At 33.3% G+C, this 22,207-nt stretch overlaps 1 protein-coding gene across 3 annotated transcripts; it reads right to left on the minus strand.

The window, feature by feature from the left end:
* Window positions 1-390: 390 nt before the first annotated feature.
* Window positions 391-22,201, minus strand: LOC100371838 (intraflagellar transport protein 88 homolog). Of its 3 annotated transcripts, none has more exons than XM_085504985.1 (23): window positions 22,089-22,201; window positions 21,192-21,285; window positions 19,454-19,516; window positions 18,957-19,010; window positions 18,449-18,508; window positions 17,918-18,051; window positions 16,922-17,012; window positions 16,615-16,719; window positions 15,754-15,856; window positions 15,499-15,613; window positions 12,776-13,007; window positions 12,386-12,456; window positions 11,761-11,847; window positions 10,938-11,037; window positions 8,739-8,895; window positions 8,224-8,340; window positions 7,151-7,410; window positions 6,001-6,169; window positions 5,522-5,587; window positions 4,991-5,100; window positions 3,830-3,890; window positions 3,076-3,207; window positions 391-1,159 (listed from the first exon to the last, which is right to left on the minus strand). In XM_085504985.1, exons 2-23 carry the CDS (start codon window positions 21,267-21,269, stop codon window positions 1,035-1,037), a joined length of 2,490 nt encoding a protein of 829 aa, XP_085361111.1. In that variant the 5' UTR covers window positions 21,270-21,285; window positions 22,089-22,201; the 3' UTR covers window positions 391-1,034. The 3 variants fall into 3 exon arrangements, with proteins under 3 accessions (XP_085361111.1, XP_085361110.1, XP_006822667.1); XM_085504984.1 differs by having other exon boundaries at window positions 3,827-3,890; XM_006822604.3 differs by having other exon boundaries at window positions 3,824-3,890.
* Window positions 22,202-22,207: the final 6 nt, after the last annotated feature.

Consider the following 22,207-nt stretch of genomic DNA (forward strand, 5'->3'; position numbering starts at 1 on the left):
AACACAATGGGACCTTGATACACGTCACTTTATTTTTTTCATCAAGTTCTAAATGGCAGCCTGGTGGCCATTTCATTCTGAAGAATGCCTCAAACAATTATGTTTGAATTTTACACATATGCACAACCATGATCTGATTCAAGACTGAATGGCAGCTACTTAAGGCCAAAGATGTATCAAAATCACACATTTTGACCATTTCGTATCTTGTCCGTTCATGGACAGATTTTGTTAAAACTTGGTAGATATATTGAAAATTTTGTTTTGTTTTAAAGAATGGATCCACATTTCAACTTATCTTCACTGATTAATTTTAAACTTCACACATACATATCAAAGAAATGCTCATTCACTTTTGTCGCCATTAAATCCAAAATGATGGATCTTGCATATTATTGAAAGTAGTTTATTTCATTAACAATACAAAGTAATATAATATCAGGTCAATATAACAGAGGTAATGTTGAGATCTGTTAGTGGGTACATACATGCAGTCATTCCACTAGCAGGGCACTGTGTTGTATTTCATAATGTTTATTTTTTACAAATGCACACGTAATGCTGGTATGTGAAGCATATAAAAGCATGGTGACAACCGTCATTATATACACACAATTTACATAAACTATCCATGGACCATAAAAAGATACAAGTAATAATTCCTGATAAAACTTGAGACAAGTGGTGATGTTATGGATATTGCTGATTGAAATATCTAAAACTTGTTCTTGGAAAGTATCGGAGCATTTTACGAAACCCAACCATGATGGAACTTTTGCTCATTAATAAACAGCCCGTTCATGAGTACCGTTACCCAAAATGATATCAAATTTGTATAACATTTCTTTAACTTTATCATAGAGAGTTTTCCAATTTGAATGGAAATGTTGACGATAACATTAAACACACTGCAATGCATTAAGCAATAATCAATAGAACAATCTTGTGCTAAATTTTTGTACTAAATGAATTGTGTATAAATAAAAATTACAGAATTTTGTAAATGTTTAGATTTGTTATGGATGGTTTTATATTTATTCTGGTAACAAGTCTTCACCAAGTTCTTCATCAGCAAAGTCATCTTCTGCTTTATCTCTTGATCTTGCAGCAGTCTTGGGTCTTTCCATACTTGGTCCCAGTGGATCAACATAGGATGCATCTGATAAAATAAATCATATGTCAGTATGTCTCTGCTGAAGACACATTGATTACACTGGTATTATACATTTAGGGGAAGTGCCTCCCAACATTAACCTGGAATCTATGCACTTTCTGAATTCTCAAAGACCTCTACAATAAAGGCATAGACATGATGAGTCAATGAATTGAATGCAGTCATGGTCAGCTCGAGACAGTAAATTTTATTGGTTGATTGAAATGCAGTCATCAGAAGAAGTCGCAATTATCTGGCGATCACGTAATGAGAATGATATACCCTGTGCTGAATTTAATCTCAACTCCCTTTGTTGGGTGCAGTAAAGTCAACAGTTATTTGAGATGTGTCAGACCCCAGAAAACTCGTAAATTTTATGCTACCCAACACATTATTGTTATTATTTTGAGATAAGTTGGACTGATAAGCTGGGTGATATTCCATTGAATGTCTTCCATACAAACCGAATAATTTGATTTTAAACTTGATTTGAGATACCCTTACAATGTACTAATCAAAATTAACCATTTTTCTATTATATTACTTATTTCACAGGAATTCACTGCACAGAATGCTAGCCCAATCCATGCAGAGAAATGCTGAATTAGGGTTTACTTTACGATTTCATTCAAGACAATAATTCTAACCACCTATTCATATACAAGGCAATGCTGGCATTACCAAAAATAATGAATTCAGTTTGGAGTTGGTTTATCCACAGTCCCTCTATAGAGGGACTGTGGTTTATCCAACATACCGGTATATCTCACGCATACTGAATATAATAGGATTCACATTACTGTGAATTGAAACAATTAACAACCATTGATTTTTTAAATAATTAACAATAAAGAAACGAAAATGTATTATCTTTATAGAAAGTAAATACTATAAAAGACATTGAATCACATGGTGAACCCAAGATTTAAAATGTAAGTTGCCTGTCAGAAGAGTCCGCATATGTGACCTAATAACCTGACATTATTTAAATTTTGTGTTCACCATGTTTAAATTTTTCTGGCATGTTTAGGAATGACATGTGTCAGTTGTGATCCAATCTACAGGGAAAAGTGATTGTAGTGGAAACGCAATTCTTGCTGAACACTGTCATGGAAAATGAATGGGAAAAAAATAAACAATGTCCGCAGGTGATGTTTTAATTTAGTTGTGTGTATATCAAGTCGCATGAAGTGACTGACAGACTGCAATCAAGTATTCAGGTGCTGACTTTGTGTAATATGGAAAATAAATCACCAGCAGACCAGTGACTGAAGTGTAACGTGTTCATATTTTAAATACACATGTGGTAGTTGTACAACCACTGAAAAAATTCAATTGTAACAAGTACAACCCAGAAATGATACAATAAAAACGCTATTGGTAAAAGAAATACAAACAGTTAATAAAGCATTTGATGAGACATACTGTTATTGTAGGCATGACTGTTTTACGGTATTTCCTTTGCCAATAAGTTTGGTGATGATATATTTTCCACTTTATGTTTGTACACCAGATTTGAAAATTTGCTTATAAACCTATATTTTACATGTAACAGAAAACTCTGATGTAATTTATAATTTAATAACCAGAAATAAATAAGGATAATTCTCACATGCAAACATTATTTAAACTGTATTGTATATATAAGAATATTATAAGTACATGTAATAGTAAAATAAACTAATTTATAGTAAATATTAAATTTTGCACTAATTTCGTACCAAGGTCCAGTTCATCTATACCATTTTCTGCCAAGATACAGTGAAAATATTTTATAATAAGTTAGGTGACCAACATATTAATTAGGCACAGATTTGCACCACAGCAGTAAGAGGGTAGCAGCATCACATTGATGGAATTGTTTAATATTCACATGGTTCACTAATGCAGCCAATTAGCATCTAGTACAATCCCATACTCACCAACTTCCTGCTCTTGTTCGTATGGTTCACTCGTATCAGGAAGACCTCTTAGACGCCCACTACTGGAGCGGTTACCACGGGTGCCAGAACGGCTACCAGCACTACTGCCACCACTACCTGCACGACCAGAATCTATAAACAGCAACAACTGGTTACTTCATGAGTCGTGTTAATTTACATTATTGTAAGTTTCACTCTGAAATCATACATATATATCTGTAGCTTAATTAATTATTGCTGTTTTACTCCCACTATGTGAAATATCTGACTTATTGTTATTTACATAGATTTTTTGTGCCAGGTGACATTAAAGATATTAAAGTCACTGCTGTCTCTCCTGATGTTTGTTTTTGTTTTGATGCTAATCGCAAGAATATGTGCGAACCAGTTTCCCAAAGATAATACCATGTGTTTGAAGTACAGAGTAGTGTAAAAACTGCTTAGGTAAACAAACATTTCCTCGAGGCAAGGCGAGCAAGCTAACCATTGTGAAATACGGTATTAATATGCACAATTGTAGGAAATACTGAAAAATCAGCTTAGGTGTGAATCTTTGTAAATCCACACAAGACCCCAATAAAACTATAGGAATGATTTCAGAGTGCAACTTTATTGTGAACAGATAATTAATATAACAAACAACTTACAAAACATTGCCTTATAAAGGCATGAATGGTAATATGAAATGAGATGTAAGATTGATTAATAGTGAAAGGAACAAACAAATTAGTAATCACGGCACACGTACCACTACCTGCACTTCCAGAACGTGTACCACGGCCGCTTCCAGAACGGCGAGTTGCACTATTGGCTCTCTGAAAATGAACAAAATATTCAAAAATTAATGTATGCCAACATGAAAACAAAAAATGTAGATGTACTATAAACAGCTTACAGATCATCACTGAGAAGTATCCATTCTATTCCCCTGGTCCAAGAAAATCATACAGAGAAGTATTGTGTGAGACACGTAGCATCAAAGACAATACTGAGATGTATAAGGATATAAATTTGAGTATTTGGTTAATAACCTTAGAGACGACGTCAAAAGATCGATGTCGAATAAAAAACTTATTTGCTTTAGTTTGGGGGTGGGGTTGTTTGACCTCAACAAGTTTCTATCCTACAAAAACAATTTTATTTTTTAATGAAGTCAAAAAAAATCTTTTTTTTCTATCCTATCATAGACAAAAATAACAGAAAATGAAAAAAAAAAAAAACAAGACGAGAAAACGATTTGGTCCAAGTGTAAATAAGTGCGTCAAATGAAGTCAATTTCAGGGCATGGACCTAGAGCATGTGCAGAACCCAGAAAGTAGTTTGTGCATGCGTATATTCCCCTTCATTATTACAACCAACTGCTATGCCATACTACTGTCCGATTATTAATTTGTATTTATTGGTGAATGTAGTCTGACGCCATGATCAATATTAATCAATTAAGTTTCAGTGGGGGTGGGGGTGGGGGGAACTAAAGGAATTAAGTTTTTTATCCGACATTGATCTTTTGACGTCGTCCTTTATCATACATCTTTATGAACGAACATTGCTAAAAAATTTGCCACTACCATTGTCAATAGCATATTTTAAATTTGCATAATCAAGATAATATGAGAAAGCATTTGCATGCAGTACCGGTAGTGACTGAGAGAAACAATGTGAAAGTTCAGTAGTCAGGATACTGATAATAATAATAATGTTTAATTCCCTTTACTGACATGTTGATGGGACACACTGATAAACCACTGCTGAAATTGCCTCATTCATACACAGTTTTGGGATATATAGTCAGCAAATTTGAAAGTTTGTGATTTTATTCTAAATACGAATATTTTTGGATGGAAGCTAGTTTGATTAAAGGTTGATGAAAGAAAGCAATGTATGTATTATAGATAGCATTCTCATCTTTATTTACCTGTTCTCGTACTTCTTTAGCTTTCTCTGCTTTCTTCAGTTTTGTAGCATAGTCTTGAGCATCCTTAGTCAAACCCATATCAGTACATAGACGAACTAGAAACTTTAAACCTGGAGTATAAAGTGAAAAGTGTATCATAGTTTCATAATCTAAGTACTACTGCACAAGACTAAGGCCATGCAAGGTTCTGTTGGTGAAATGCACATGTTAGATTCTATTTTTTATACATGTACATGTCTATAACATAATAAATTGGTTGTTTGGTTACTGTATACACTCCAAAGTGGAATTGAAATGTGCCGTGAAATACTTTATTTTCACTTGGAATCTATTTTTGATGAAGGGATGATTTAGTATAAATAAAATCCAGCAAATATACCTTTTTTTCTATATTTTACATTCAAGTTGTCAAAAAAATCAGTGAAAAAAATTCCATACATTTCAGTGAAAATTAATTCACGCAGTACATTACTTGCCAAGCTGCCTTAAACTGACTGCAATTACCGTAATTACTAATGAAACAAAACTTACATTCAATGTTTTCTGGGAATTTCTTGTGTATATGTTTGTAAGTTTCCAATGCCTGCTGGTAGTTGCCTAAGAGATATAAAAAAATAATTTAAAGTTCAATAAATGCTTTTAAATTAGTACAATGTGATATTGATGTAGCTAGTGAATAAAGCGGAAGGGTTGTCACCTGCGCACACGTGGGAATTGAGTCTCAACCGCCGATAACAACACATGCTAAAAACCCAAAGGTTCATGGGTAGACGCTTGTTTGTACACAATGACACGCTATGGCCATCTGACGCATGCTCAGGAGACGACTCCCTCGCTTTAATTTCCTGAGACGAAACAAAGATCCTGCAGTCATATTTATAATAAGCATGTCACATGCACTGAGGACAGCAGCAGAACTGACAGGTTTCTTTGATTGGACGTCATTCTCACAACATTGATAAACATTTTTTTTTTCAATGATGAAGTGTGATAACAATATCTATACTTACCACTTCGTCGATGACAACTAGCAATCATCAACTGCCATTTACTCTGTGTTGGTTGTATCACGGCAGCTCGCTCAAAATAATGAATAGCTTTCTCACAAAACTGAGAGTCAATATAGTAAGCACCTAACCACTCAATAATCTCAATGTTAGACGGGAAGTAACGATAGGACTGTGAAGATAAACATGTGTCAGATTTAGTTGTTTTTTAAGGTCTGCATTGTATACTACATTATATGTGAAACATCACACAAATACTGAAAGATGTTTCATTGATGACAGGTACATCTAGAAATGAATCTAGCAATACAGTATTTGCGCTGCACATGCACATGCACTGTTAATGATCCAGTATACAATGGTTTATGTGTACTACTATACTTTGTGATGCACTACTTATTGAGAAAATATGATAAAAGCAATTTTTGGTTTATGTTAACCTGTATTATTTATCTCTTTTTTAGCCTATTTTTGTTCATCAAATATACAATGCATTGATCAAACATATTTTAATAAAGCAAAACTATCATAGAAACAGTGTCACACTCTAATTATCTTCAAAAATTACTTATAATCAAGTTACAAAAAGAAATAGGAATTCTCGTTTTTTGTTGTTAGCTTAGCATTAAAACAAATTATTGGATTTCCTCAACATTTTAACACTAATGTTTTATTTTATGCTTTTGTTGTTGTTTACAAAACAAAGATAAAAGTATAACATGCTGTCAAACAACCAAAAAAATGGTGATTTTTTGGCCATTTACTATAATAATAGCTTTTTTATTGTTGAATAGTTGTCATCGTATCTCAAAGTTTTGTTTGGTTTCACCTCGTGAAAAAAAATCATATGTAAGTTAAAAGATGAATACTTATGGTTGTTATTATTATAATAAGGAAATTGGTAAGGAAATTGTTTTATATTAATATGCATCTTTTTTGGCAGTTTTTCACAAATCAAATAATTTGTACTGGAAAACCCTGAAAAGTTGAAGACATGTGTCGAAATAATCTGACACTTTTATAACAAAAGAAATGTGATCAATAATTTGCCCTTATTTATGTGGTCAAATGCCTAGGGCCAAACTAAAAATAGGGCTACCGGTATTTTGAGGCATAGGAGTAACCAAGCAAATTAATAACACAATGCACTTACCTCGTAATGATACTGGAATGCCTGTGATTTGTCACCTTCATTGTCGTATATCTCTCCTAATCTGGCCAAAATACCAGGATCCGTAGTGACAACGCCTATTAGTTGCATGTACCATTCTGATGCCTGCGCTGAATCCTCTAGCATTTCATACAGAGTAGCCAAGTGATATAACACTTGTGGACTGTTACGTAATATAGCGTGTAACTTTAGAAAACAATCCAAAGCATCTTCCAGGAGATTTATCTTCTTGTTGGTTAATCCTGAAGTAATAAAAATTTTAATAAATTAAATTTTTTGTCTGTATTCAAAAAAGGTTTAAAATGAGCAATTACTAGTGATCTCTAGATGCACTTGATCACAAGCAATACAATTTTAAATAATAGCATTTCCAATGCTTCCTTTACGATTAATTTACTATATAATGGAAAGGCATAATTGGTTTCTCCAAAGTACATGTACTTGTAAGCACTGCCATTATTGAGGAAAGAAAACAAATACTGCCCTCATGAGACTGAAGCTGAAATTCTTTTGTTTACAAATGAACAGTTTACACCTGAATAGGAAGTGGTGAGAGGTCTATTATGTAAAAAGATCAGTAATGTTATCATGACATAATGTTGCAGGTATGGATGTTAGTGTAGAGAAATCCACCAAAGCACATAGCAACCAATTTTACACATCACTAAATGCTGGTTGGTATATTCAATGTTTTTTTGTGATGGTAGATATCACTATGATCAAACACTTGCTAGAACAAATTTAAGTGAGTAGTATGCCCGTGTGTGTAAAACACATGTACAGGTGTGATGCATGGAAAACTACTGTGAACACATCAACTATGTTATACAATGTATACTGTAAAACATGTGTTTTTCGCTAGCATGTTACTTTTATATAGCTCATTCACATGCAATTTCATTAATTCAAGACGTCACAAATTTAAAGTATATTCTCACAATGAGATTGTTGGCACTTTAGCTAAATTAAGATTCTGTTAATTTATGAACTGAACCAAATTCGATAGCTATTTCAGCATGTGTTCCAGTAATCATCATAAGTTTTTTTCTACTTACCTAGGTTGTACAATGCTTCTGTACAAGATGAATCTGTCCTACCAGCTTCTTGATAGTACTCCCTAGCTTTCTCATAATCGCCTTGTGCAAACAGACAGTTGCCTTTATTTACCATTGCTGAGTAATTAACACATAATAGGTTAAGACTTCATACACCGCTGAAAACTTGATATCAGTGACTGAGTTGGAATTCTGCTGTTCTCAGTTTGAGTATAGGATACTGCAAATATCATTCATTTGTGGACAGTTTCCATAAAAAGAGATTCAAACCTATGAGCCAGAATGTTTTAATTGACCATGGAATAAATTTTATTAGTGTTTTTATTTCATATGCTATTCTACTTTTATAAGTCATTCTTCAAATACATGTTCAATACAAATACAAATACAATACATAACAACCATCATCTGTCAAGAGTATTAGACTAAAACAGTGTCTTGTTAAAGTATGAAAGACATCAAATCTCATGAGTATGGCCATATTGATATATCAGCAATATTGAGGCAGTTCCTACCATATGGATTGTATCTATCAGCTTGTATTGCCATTTCAGCATACTTGTCAGCTAACTGATAGTCATTTTGTAAAAAATACAAAAATGATAGATTGGTGGAGGCAGCACTTGCACACTTAGAATCCTTCTTCTCAAATCCCTTCAGTGTCTCTATAGCCTGGGGAATAAATCAATACATAATTGGAAATAAATCAATACACCATAGAGAATAGATCAATATATTATTGGAAAAAAATCAATACATCATAGAAAATAAATTATCATTATATTACAGAAAAACAAGCAGCCTCTCGGCTGAGATAGCTCCGCTGTTAGCAATGCACATTTCGATTAAAGAACAGAAGATATCATTAGAAAATGAACAATATGCATAGTATCAATGCAATGGGACTTGCTGTTTTCAACAAGAATTCAAAAATATCATTTTTGACCATAAATGTTTGTGGTTTTTAACAAGAAGAAAATATCACTTTTTACCAAAAATGACAAAAATATTCATCAAAATTAGAGAATTGAAGATATCATCATGAAATGAACAAATTTGAGAGTGGACCATATGTAGTGTCTATATATGTAATATCAAAGCAATTGGACTTGTGGTTTTTAACAAGAAGTTGAAAATATCACTTTTTACCAAAAATGACAAAAATATTCACCAAAATTAGAAAATTAAAGATATCATTACAAAATGAACAAATCTGAGAGAGGTCCACATGTAGTACCTATATATGTAATATCAAAGCAATTGGACTTGCGGTTTCTAACAAGAAGTCGAAAATATCACTTTTTACCAAAAATGACAAAAATATTCACCAAAATTAGAAAATTAAAGATATCATTATGAAATAAACAAATTCGAGAGTGGTCCACATGTAGTACCTATATATGTAATATCAAAGCAATTGGACTTGCGGTTTCTAACAAGAAGTTGAAAATATCACTTTTTACCAAAAATGACAAAAATATTCACCAAAATTAGAGAATTGAAGATATCATTACAAAATGAACAAATCTGAGAGAGATCCACATGTAGTACCTATATTATATATGTAATATCAAAGCAATTGGACTTGTGGTTTTTAACAAGAAGTCGAAAATATCACTTTTTACCAAAAATGACAAAAATATTCACCAAAATTAGAGAATTGAAGATATCATTACAAAATGAACAAATCTGAGAGAGATCCACGTGTAGTACCTATATATGTAATATCAAAGCAATTGGACTTGTGGTTTTTAACAAGAAGTCGAAAATATCACTTTTTACCAAAAATGACAAAAATATTCACCAAAATTAGAAAATTAAAGATATCATTATGAAATGAACAAATTTGAGAGTGGTCCACATGTAGTACCTATATATGTAATATCAAAGCAATTGGACTTGCGGTTTCTAACAAGAAGTTGAAAATATCACTTTATACCAAAAATGACAAAAATATTCACCAAAATTAGAGAATTGAAGATATGATCATGAAATGAACAAATCTGAGAGAGGTCTACCCAAGGTACATATACACCAAGTATCAAAGCATTCAGACTTGTAGTTTTCAAGAAGAAGTCGAAAATGTAAAACATTGACACGGACGACGACGGACAATCACTCATATGATAAGCTCCGCTCGACAAAGTCGACAGCGGAGCTAAAAATCATAACAGAAAAAAATTGATGAGAGCAATTGTAACTGTGTGACGATGGGACAACGCATTTAATACAGAATACTTAATTTTTGGTAAAACACAATAAAACATACACGCACTCAGAAACAACAGACAAATTCACAAAGGTGAAGCTCTTTTTACATCATATGGGGTCTATGTAAAATGAATCAGATTGAGAGACAGCATAGCACATCAGGGTTTTTTCTAGAAAAAAACTGCAAGAGGGAGCATTGCAATTCAGCGGCGCCACAAAGTAGGGGAGATAGGGTTCTCCCTACCAGGATGTGGTGTTTTTGATAATTCTAAAATGGAACATTCTATGGCTTCCTTGGGGCCAAAATTACTATCAGACAGGTCACAGTTGAAGACTGTGGCCACATGTGATCCCTGGTCAATCAGAATTTTATGGTTGCCAAAGGATCTGCTCCCCAAGGTAAGGGGGCGCATGGTCATGGAATGAGGCCACTGCGCCCCTGTTCCCTTGTTTAAAAATATCCTTGGCACATGAACGGTCAATATTTATTTATTGACTCTTACCTGGGTTGTATCTTTTTGTTTGAGATACATGACAGCTTTGTTGATTTCCAAATCATTGGCTAAATCTGTATAAAGTGAAGACTTTACACAATCCACACACCTATGAGATAAACCACATCAGTAGCTGAAATTAATTTGCATACATTATCTGCCACACATTACTGAATAACAATCATATTTTACTTATAGGTTCAACAGACACAGCTAGGCTCTAATTGTTAATTGAAAATATTTAGAAAATGAACATTGCCAGGAATTAAAAAGACATTTCTAGAAGTAATGATAAACACATGCCATTTTCCATATCACCAGTAAAAGGAGACAATTAACACCAGTGACTGGAATAAGATTAATTCAGACACCATAAACAACAAAACGTTGGTGAACCAAGGCACTCGCAAATGATGAGACCACCCAAGATTAACAATACAGTAATAAATATACACTATACATAGTAGCTGTACATGGTTTGTTTGAAACTGAAGGATTTGTCAACAAGTTTGTATACATTCCTTACACATTTTTTTTTTCAGTAAATGAAGATTTAAAGCGGGAGGGTCGTCACCTGTGCATGCGAGGGAATTGAGTCTCAAGTGACGATAACAACACATGCTAAAATGCAAAGGCTCATAGGTAGACAAAAACACGCTATGGCCATCTGACATATGCGCAGGTGATGACTCCCCTGCTTTAATTAATATTCTTGCTCCATCTACAATCTTCCCATTACAGACAGACATAACATTTTACCAAAGGTAGCTTTTTTGTGATTGATTACATATATCAACTCCTCTGATGACAACACATTTCTAGATATACATACCAATCATAGCCAGCAGCAAAGGTCTGCTCAATAGCTGGTGCTATTATTTTAGCGGATGCCATGACGTATCTCTCCATATCACTTTTACTGTGAAATATAAACATGAAAAGAGTTTGACACAATTGTAACACCACACAGGTTCCTTTACTAGTAATCAGTTTACCAGATCACTTTTTACCAATAATGACAAAAATATTTCTCAAAATTAGTGAATTGAAGATATCATCATGAAATGAACAAATCTGAGAGGGGTCTACCCAAGGTACATATACACCAAGAAATCAGGCTTGTAGTTTTTAAAAGGATAAAAAAATCGAAAAAGAAAAAAGTTGAAACGGACGATGGATTATCACTCATATGATAAGTGGTCACATTTCAAGAGTTTACTTTCTTAAAAACACTTGTATAGCAATGATTGCATGTATTGCAGGCTAGATTATTCAAATGTGACTTATTTTGACAGTAGACGTACACTTTTGTAATTCACATAAGCACATGCTACTGATAGAACAAAATTAATATGATTTTCAAACTTTCCAAAAAAACATTTTGCAAATTTACACTGCAATCACTGTTAATAATTGTCTTTTTCAACACATAATTATTGTTCTGCATTTCCACTTACATCTTTTTTTCTTCTTGTCTCAGAGTATCATTCTTGATAGCTTCCAGTACCATATTAGCATGCTGGTCATCCTATAATACACAGCATGTAATCAATGTGTTATTTACAGAAATCCAATTACAAATAATAAAAATATTGAAGCACTAATCATCTTTGATATAGTCCCCACGCAACATATAGTGCGTGTCAAATAAATGGTTTACACAAATTTTCAACAGTGCTGATTCAGTATTATATACTACACTACAAATATGAAGTAAAACATTAATTAAATGGCAATTTGAAAGATTGACAAAGACAAAATAATAAAAACTACAAATTAAAATTTAAAGTTAGTGTGACCACAAGAAAAGTTAACACTGAAGACTACAATGACAATCAATTACTCACAGGGTGAGGCAAGTATTTGTCCTCATCATCAATATGTAAATCAACCTGTAATAAGCGTTGGAAACTTCTCTTCATTTTATCACGATCACCAATAGCAAAGTAACACAGGATGAGATTGAATGACGTTCTGAAGTCAGGTTTCTCCCCCATGATATGCTCAAATGATGTAATAGCATCACTGTACTGACCCATCTTAACAAACACCACGCCAATGTTCTGCATTATTTTAATTCTGTATAAACAAAAGTATCAACCAGTTATAAAATTTATGTCTTCATACACCACAGTATATCTGAGAGCATCACAATCAAGTCCACGACATTATACACCACAGTATAATATCCGACAGTAACATCACATGATATCCCAATATCACCACATCAAATTTATGTCCTCATACACCACCGTATTATATCCGACAGTACTATCACATGATATCCTAATATCACCACATCAAATTTATGTTCTCATACACCACCGTATAATATCCGACAGTACTATCACATGATATTCTAATATCACCACATCAAATTTATGTCCTCATACACCACCGTATAATATCCGACAGTGGTATCACATGATATCCCAATATCACCACATCAAATTTATGTCCCCATACACCACCGTATAATATCCAACAGTACTATCACATGATATTCTAATATCACCACATCAAATTTATGTCCCCATACACCACCGTATAATATCCGACAGTACTATCACATGATATCCTAATATCACCACATCAAATTTATATCCTCATACACCACCGTATAATATCCGACTGTACTATCACATGATATCCTAATATCACCACATCAAATTTATGTCCCCATACACCACCGTATAATATCCGACAGTACTATCACATGATATCCTAATATCACCACATCAAATTTATATCCTCATACACCACCGTATAATATCCGACAGTAACATCACATGATATTCTAATATCACCACATCAAATTTATGTCCCCATACACCACCGTATAATATCCAACAGTACTATCACATGATATTCTAATATCACCACATCAAATTTATGTCCCCATACACCACCGTATAATATCCGACAGTACTATCACATGATATCCTAATATCACCACATCAAATTTATATCCTCATACACCACCGTATAATATCCGACAGTACTATCACATGATATCCTAATATCACCACATCAAATTTATGTCCTCATACACCACCGTATAATATCCGACAGTACTATCACATGATATCCCAATATCACCACATCAAATTTATGTTCTCATACACCACCGTAAAATATCCGACAGTACTATCACATGATATCCTAATATCACCACATCAAATTTATATCCTCATACACCACCGTATAATATCCGACAGTACTATCACATGATATCCCAATATCACCACATCAAATTTATGTTCTCATACACCACCGTAAAATATCCGACAGTACTATCACATGATATCCTAATATCACCACATCAAATTTATATCCTCATACACCATAGTATAATATCCGACTGTACTATCACATGATATACTAATATCACCACATCAAATTTATGTCCTCATACACCACCGTATAATATCCGACTGTACTATCACATGATATCCTAATATCACCACATCAAATTTATGTTCTCATACACCACCGTATAATATCCGACAGTACTATCACATGATATCCTAATATCACCACATCAAATTTATGTCTTCATACACCACCGTATAATATCCGACAGTGCTATCACATGATATCCTAATATCACCACATCAAATTTATATCCTCATACACCACCGTATAATATCCGACTGTACTATCACATGATATCCTAATATCACCACATCAAATTTATGTCCCCATACACCACCGTATAATATCCGACAGTGGTATCACATGATATCCTAATATCACCACATCAAATTTATATCCTCATACACCACCGTATAATATCCGACAGTGCTATCACATGATATCCTAATATCACCACATCAAATTTATGTCCCCATACACCACCGTATAATATCCGACAGTACTATCACATGATATCCTAATATCACCACATCAAATTTATGTCCCCATACACCACCGTATAATATCCAACAGTGCTATCACATGATATCCTAATATCACCACATCAAATTTATGTTCTCATACACCACCGTATAATATCCGACAGTGGTATCACATGATATCCCAATATCACCACATCAAATTTATGTCTTCATACACCACCGTATAATATCCGACAGTACTATCACATGATATCCTAATATCACCACATCAAATTTATGTCCTCATATACCACCGTATAATATCCGACAGTACCATCACATGATATCCTTATATCACCACATCAAATTTATGTTCTCATACACCACCGTATAATATCCGACAGTACTATCACATGATATCCTAATATCACCACATCAAATTTATGTCCTCATACACCATAGTATAATACAAGTATACGACGATGTCATCACATGGAATTTATAACCTTATACACTACAGTATGATATCCAACTGTATTATCACATGAAATTATGTTCTAATACACCACAGTATAATATCATACAGTATCATCACATCAAATGTATGTCCTCATACACCACAAAGATATCCTAGAGCATCATCCTATCAAGACAATATTATTACCACATGAATTACAGAAAGTTAAAATTACCCAACTGCACAATATTACAGTAAAGCTGCATGTGAATCTTACCTCATATCTTTATGTGTATTAGGTACTTGATCTAAAGCCATTCGATAAAACTTAACAGCTTTAGGATAATTACGTTGCTTGAAATAAATATTACCCATATTGACTTTCAGTCGTCCTAGCAACAGATGAGAAAATAGTTAAGTCCACATTGTACAAAACTTGTGTGACACAAACTGAAAATTGGTCCTGGTTATTTAAAAATACATTTTGCATTAATGTTCAAACAGTTATTTGTTGCATCACAATCTTTCTTACCTGCATTAGAAAACATTTTATTTTTCACAATGACTTGGTATGTGTTGAGTGCTTCAGAGAACATTTCATTAGCTTCATACATGTTGGCTAAGTTGAATAAAACCTACAAAAAGAAAAGTACAGACAGAGGCTAACTAATGTAGGAATAATACGAAAGAGTATAATTAGAGAAAACTTGTCTGTTAATACTGGATGCTTAATATATGTACATGGTTTGCAAAGTAAATTATGGACAACAATGTTGACTTTCAACGTCTTTCTAGATTACTTGATGTCAGTGTACACACTAAAGATGCAATAACAGTGGTAGGGTGGTGATATGTTGAGGACAGTTATTTGCAACTCCATCAGGCTTTTAGCCAGCCACCTGTCTAAATAATTTCATTTGACAGGCAAAATTTTGACAAACCTGCCAAATTTTAATTGAAAATTACCAGTAAATTACAAAATAACTATAAATAATCAACAAAACATTAATTCCGAGTCTGTGTTTACAGACTGAGGACTGCTATCTTTCATTTAGATTTTTTATGTTGAAGATTTTCATACAGGCACTTTCAATTTCTTAGTTTAACCCTGCTCCCCATCATTGTGTATTTAAATTTCATGCATCCACAGTATGGCACTAAAATACCGGTACACACAATTTCATTATACATCATACACAGTGTACCCTCTAAGGCGATACAACATGCTAATGATACATAAAATAAAATCAGTATGCAGCTAGATTATGAAATTGATTAAAACTGCATATTTTTTTATTTAATATTTCTCTTGTGTTTACGTGGCCAGACACCAAATCAGGGTATCACACCAACTGCATAATATTTTAGGTATATACCGGGGGGTAAGACTTACTGAGTATGTTAAGTCCAAATTAATCTGGTCATTAGCTGCCATCTGCTCTCTCTGTCTTACTAATATACGTTCTTTTCTACCGGCTTCCTTGGCTTTCTCTAACGCCTAGAAAATTAGAATGTATAGAATAAATTATCTGGTTATAGAATGAACAACAGTCTATGTAGCTGTAATGATTCCAACAAGCATTGGATTTAACAATGTGGCTTCTCATGTCATGTTTCAATATGCAATTAATACAGCTGTTAACAGTTTTTCAAGAAATGATCAAATTCACGATATTTACGAAGTAATACTGTGTACATACCAAATTAAGTTCTCCTCTGTTTGCAGCAAAACAACTCTCTTCAATCAGTTCATTGACCTTCTTTTCAAGCTGCTTTATTTTCTCTTCAGGGCTGTAATGTTAAATCAAACGTATATGAACATAGCACACAGGTGTAAAAAACTACAAAAGTCTATAGTTGTCAATAGACCATTCCTCGTTCACTGCAAGATCCCACTTACATACATAAAATCGAACGTAAAAAACAAGACAAACAAAGATTTTTAGCACTTGTAGTGACGTCAAAACATGGGGCTGAATTCAACAAACGCAAAACTATTTTCGCACGAGTTAATTGCGCCCTCCGTAGTGCTCCAAACCCAACACACGCCTGACAGAACGATGTAGTTTTTCACTTCCCCTGATGATTTTTTGTCATTACCAATCACATTCCTCATGGCAGAGTTTATTTGTTTGTTGACATAATGTGAGATAAGGTGTTGACAATTTTCCGCCCAATGTTTATCATCTTGTTGAAAACAGTCTGTGATTTTTGCCGACAATGCAAAAAAGGCTTTGATTGATAGTGTTACTCATTGCAAGAAGGCTTGAACATTGCGAATTCACAGTATTGAACTTGCCGACAAGAAATACACTATTCTGTCAGGTGTTAGTGAGGTCTGATGCTGTTTGGCCGGCGAGGGCGCTACTCACGCCTACATGTCGGGCTATTTCACACTTGTGCTACACAAATTTGATTTTTGTGGTAAACTTTCGATTGGCATTATTCACACATCATGCAAAGTTTCACAGTGAAGGAAAAATCACCTATTCCACACATTGTTTATGTTAAGCTGATTCAGCACAATTATACTGTATCACATCAGATTTATGTTGAATTGGGCAAATGCTAATCTGCAAAAAAGTGGCTTACTTCACTTTTAGAATTCAAGTGACTTTGAATGTCAAACATTCTATAATTTGTTTGAATCACAACCACTAAACTATATAAACTCAATTATTAAGTTGATAACTTACGTATCCTCATTTTTGACTTCCAGGGGTGGTGCTGGCCCTCGTTGATTTAATGGATCAAAAGATGCACCGCGATTTCCACCTGATGTGTATCCAGCTGCACGAACTGCTGTCATTGGTCGGGCTACACCACCATCCTGTCAATTATTAAATATGTCCATTACGACATTTGAACTATGTGCAAAGACCATACTTTTTTGAATTATTTTCTTTGTGTGTTAATTATTCAATTTCATACTAGTTTTATTATGGGAATACTGCAAAGTATACAAGAATGTAGTACGGTAATTGTATTGACTTGCTTGTACTGAAAATCTAGCAATATGTATACATGTCTGCGTGATGTTCTGTGACCCGTGACATGATTCTATTTCTGTCAAAGCTACATTGCTGAAGTATCAAAGTAAAGTGTTTGAAAGTGACAAAAATACGATGAACATTTTCCAAATAAGAAAGACATTCAAATACGTCCATAACACTTTTGAAATATCTGTACTGCATATTATAGATGGATATAAGTTCGATTGGACTTACCGCCCCTACTGCTCCAGTTGTTGGTCTTCCCATAGAAGAAGGCATACCAGCTCTACCACGCTGAAAATCAAAAACAACGTTAGAAGTGGAATACCATATACTGTGTATTGCTCTATTAGGAGTACCTAAATTATGTAAGAGGTATGGATAACATGTGTGTATACAATAAAACGCAATTTTTGGTTTATAACCCCGGTATGCACATCTATTTGAGATGCACTTCAAAATATATTTTCCTTTTTATTTCTTTTTACTTAGCAATTTACTACTAACAGTTGTACATTTCTAAGTCAGTGCTGTGTCCATAAATATTATAATAGAGCAAATACAATTAATGTCATAGTGAAGAATGCAATCTTTTAACATATAAAGACATCCAAATAGGCTTCGGGTTCATGTCAGTATGCAAATTTCATTAGTACGTGTGATCACTGTTAATTACTAGTGTTAATTCATAACAATTGATGTATACTAATGCATGTTGCATTGATAAGTATCATTTACTCACCATTGTAGTCGCCAGCCGACCTCTAGCTGCAGTACCTGGGGCTCTACCAGTCATCTATAAAGATAATACAAGTGATGATGGTGACAAACAAAATAAAATCAGGAAAGCTTTATACAGAATATTATATATAGTAGTATGCATAGAAGAAACCAAATGTTGATTATAGAAAGACACAAGTGAGACAGAGACATATATTTATTATTTTAGAAGAACAAGCTTTACTAGACTGTTACATACGACAAGGAATTAATGTCAATTCATGCACTTCTAACAGATAAACAAATTTTGATGAATGAACAAAAAAATTTGGCTTTGATATTTATAATTACAAAAACAAAAATTGTAACTGATTAATTTCCCAGTTTACTTAGATGAGCAATGTCATACTCTGACCGATAGAAAACTACCATTTTATGAGTGCACAGAACTGATCTACCAGACAAAGGTATCACACTTTGATAGAAGGAATTGTTGTGAAATGTTAATTGTTTACTTACAGGAGGTCTTCTTCCATGACTGGTTTTCACTGCTTGCTGAAAGCTTGCATCATCATCTAGATTCTATTCAACACATGACAGTATTATTTATGGACAATATTAGAACTATATACTCAATTCTCAAACAAAACAAAACTAACATTAAAGTTGCTTAAATGAGAATATGTAGTACTTACTAGACCAGTTTGTATTTTATAAAACAGAATACTTTTGGCACAACAAACCTATTCACTTTTTATCATTATAAATATTTATAATTTCACAATTCAAACTGAAAAGGTTTCTGTTGGCCGATAAAATAACATGGGAATATTTTCAAATGACGTCAATGTGCTCGTTGATTGGTTGGTTTGATTCCATAGCCATTGAAATTTATAGATATTTATAAAGATGAAGAAAATGATTTTGTTGTGGCAAGAGTATGATTTTTGGTACATGTAGTTACAGACATTAGCGAAAATATCTTCTCATAAGTTTCTGTTTGTGAAACTATTGATGCTTGGAAATCCAAATGCCATACTGTAGAATACTTTATTTTCACTCGGAATTTATTTTCGCTATTTTCGCTGAAGGGACGATTCCGTGAAAATAAAATCCAGCGAATATACATTTTTTCCTATATTTCACATTAAGCTCATCAAAAATCAGTGAAAATAAATTCCATACAAAACGCCCAAAAAGCCTTTTCAGCGAAAATTAATTCCAGCGAAAATAAAGTATTCCACAGCATTTTAAAAACATTTTTTATTTGTTTATGTATGGTCATTTTTATCTCTACCAGAAAATATTATTAAGTGTTAATAAATATTATAGTGTTACACATAACAACTCAAAGTAATTTTTTTCTTTGAGTGATTTCCAGGTGCTACGGGATGTCAAATAGGGCATTCAAGGACTAATCAAATAGAGAGAATATTGAATAAATAAGGTCATTAATATCAGATTACCCATGAATGTGCTTCACAGTTATTGTACAATTAGAAACTCATGATGAAGGTTAAAAATCATTCGACCAATTACAGCAGCTGTGAATTTGACATCGCTAGTACAGATCTGATTATTGTCTAACAGCAATCATGCATATAATAGAATATAATAAAATAGAATAGAATAGAATAGAACAGAATAGAATAGAATGCTTTATTAATACCGTAAAGATAATGTGACATTTTTTTTTTTGGTTAACGAGTTAATAAAGTATTTACATAGTTGAGCGGACATAAAACTATCAGTGAATGGTAAGACAATTTACAATATGCAAGAATATGGCATATGTTGGTTATTTATGCCGGTAATGTGTTTCTTATGTTGTAACACTGTTCGATGTACTTTATGGTTTCTTTGATTTGTGAAGTGTTCTTATTACTCATTATTTGTATGAATTTAGTATTGTTTGTCATATCTTGGAATCCATATATACAGGATTTGACTGTTGAATATAGAATGGCTCTGTTGTTTGCATATAAGGTGCATTCTGTTGTGAAATGTTGTTCATCTTCAATTTTGAAACAGTTTTGACAAATTCTGCTTTGTAGTGGTATTTTAGGTTTTTGATGGCGACCAGTTTCAAATTTCAGTTTGTGGCCTAACCTAGAGGTAAGGCAGTACAAAATGGTATCCCAAGAGCAAATTACAATTCTGTGTTGTTTACATTTATTTTCATAAACATTACAAGAAGTTACAGCCAACAAAATCTAAAATGAGAATATTGAATTAATATAATTATTATGTAACATACCTCAGGATCCAATGACGGGTTATAATCATTATATCCTGAATATAGATCTTCTTCTGAAGCTAAATGTATATTCTGCATCTTGATATATCAAAATCTAAATACAAGAAAATTAGTGTAACATAACATTCACACTCAAAAAGCAGGTAAAAAAACCCAGAGGGGATACTTTAAATCAAACCTGGTACCCATGCTGAAGTATAGCTTTTCAAAAAAGCCTCTAAACACATACTTATTTTTGTACCATATATGCATACTAAAATCATATTGTTTCCAAGTTGAGGTATAGATGTCAAATAACTAAATAATACCCCTTTTACGTGTTTTTTTACTTCACCTTGCGTACCATATTTTATTCAGAGAACCCCCCCCCCCCCGGGGGGAAATCACAGTCACTTGAGGACTGAAATCAAAATAAATCTATCCATAGTATTCAATATTAATTTGTTTCCGATTCTTCATTGCTATACACGTTTTCTTCCTAACTGATGATGATGAACAATCGGAACAAAATTAATCATAAATAGCACTAATCAATTTTCAGTCTCAATTGCTTTCTTAAAATTCAGTATCATAATATTTATATATTTTGATATGGTGATCGTGTGTAAGTATTCAAAAGTTCGGTTTTGATCTGTAACTAAATGTAATATCATAACGACGGAGTGTTTAGTTACATGATACAACACACATAGCATTGCACTGTTGGATCGTACTGGACAATTTTAGGCGTTAGATGCATGGTATATTTACGGCTGACATGGACAGTGCGTCCCTACCAACGAATCACTGAAGCAGTCGACCTGATGCCTTTTTTTCGATCCTTGTTTCTTTCACAATTAATCGGAAGTAAATGCTTTCAGAAAGCTAGAAATACCAATGAAGAAAACTAATAACTACCTTGAAGTTTCCGGTAAGTGGTAAAACGAAGAAAAATCCCCCAAATGAACAAACCTCTGCGGTTTTCAAAACAAGTTTCTGTCGAGCAGCTGTCAGAATGATGGTATTTACCCAAGACG

The sequence above is a fragment of the Saccoglossus kowalevskii genome, chromosome 11, assembly GCF_978046115.1.
Source record: "Saccoglossus kowalevskii chromosome 11, keSacKowa6.1, whole genome shotgun sequence".
Taxonomy (NCBI): domain Eukaryota; kingdom Metazoa; phylum Hemichordata; class Enteropneusta; family Harrimaniidae; genus Saccoglossus; species Saccoglossus kowalevskii.

Coding starts and splice junctions, on each gene's coding strand:
- LOC100371838 (XM_006822604.3), bottom strand. CDS start 21,269: ATGCAGAATATACATTTAGCTTCAGAAGAAGATCTATATTCAGGATAT. Junction 18,052..18,448: donor CAACTGGAGCAGTAGGGGCG/GTAAGTCCAATC, acceptor AATAATTGACAG/GATGGTGGTGTAGCCCGACC. Junction 6,170..7,150: donor CATTCCAGTATCATTACGAG/GTAAGTGCATTG, acceptor TTATCTTCACAG/TCCTATCGTTACTTCCCGTC.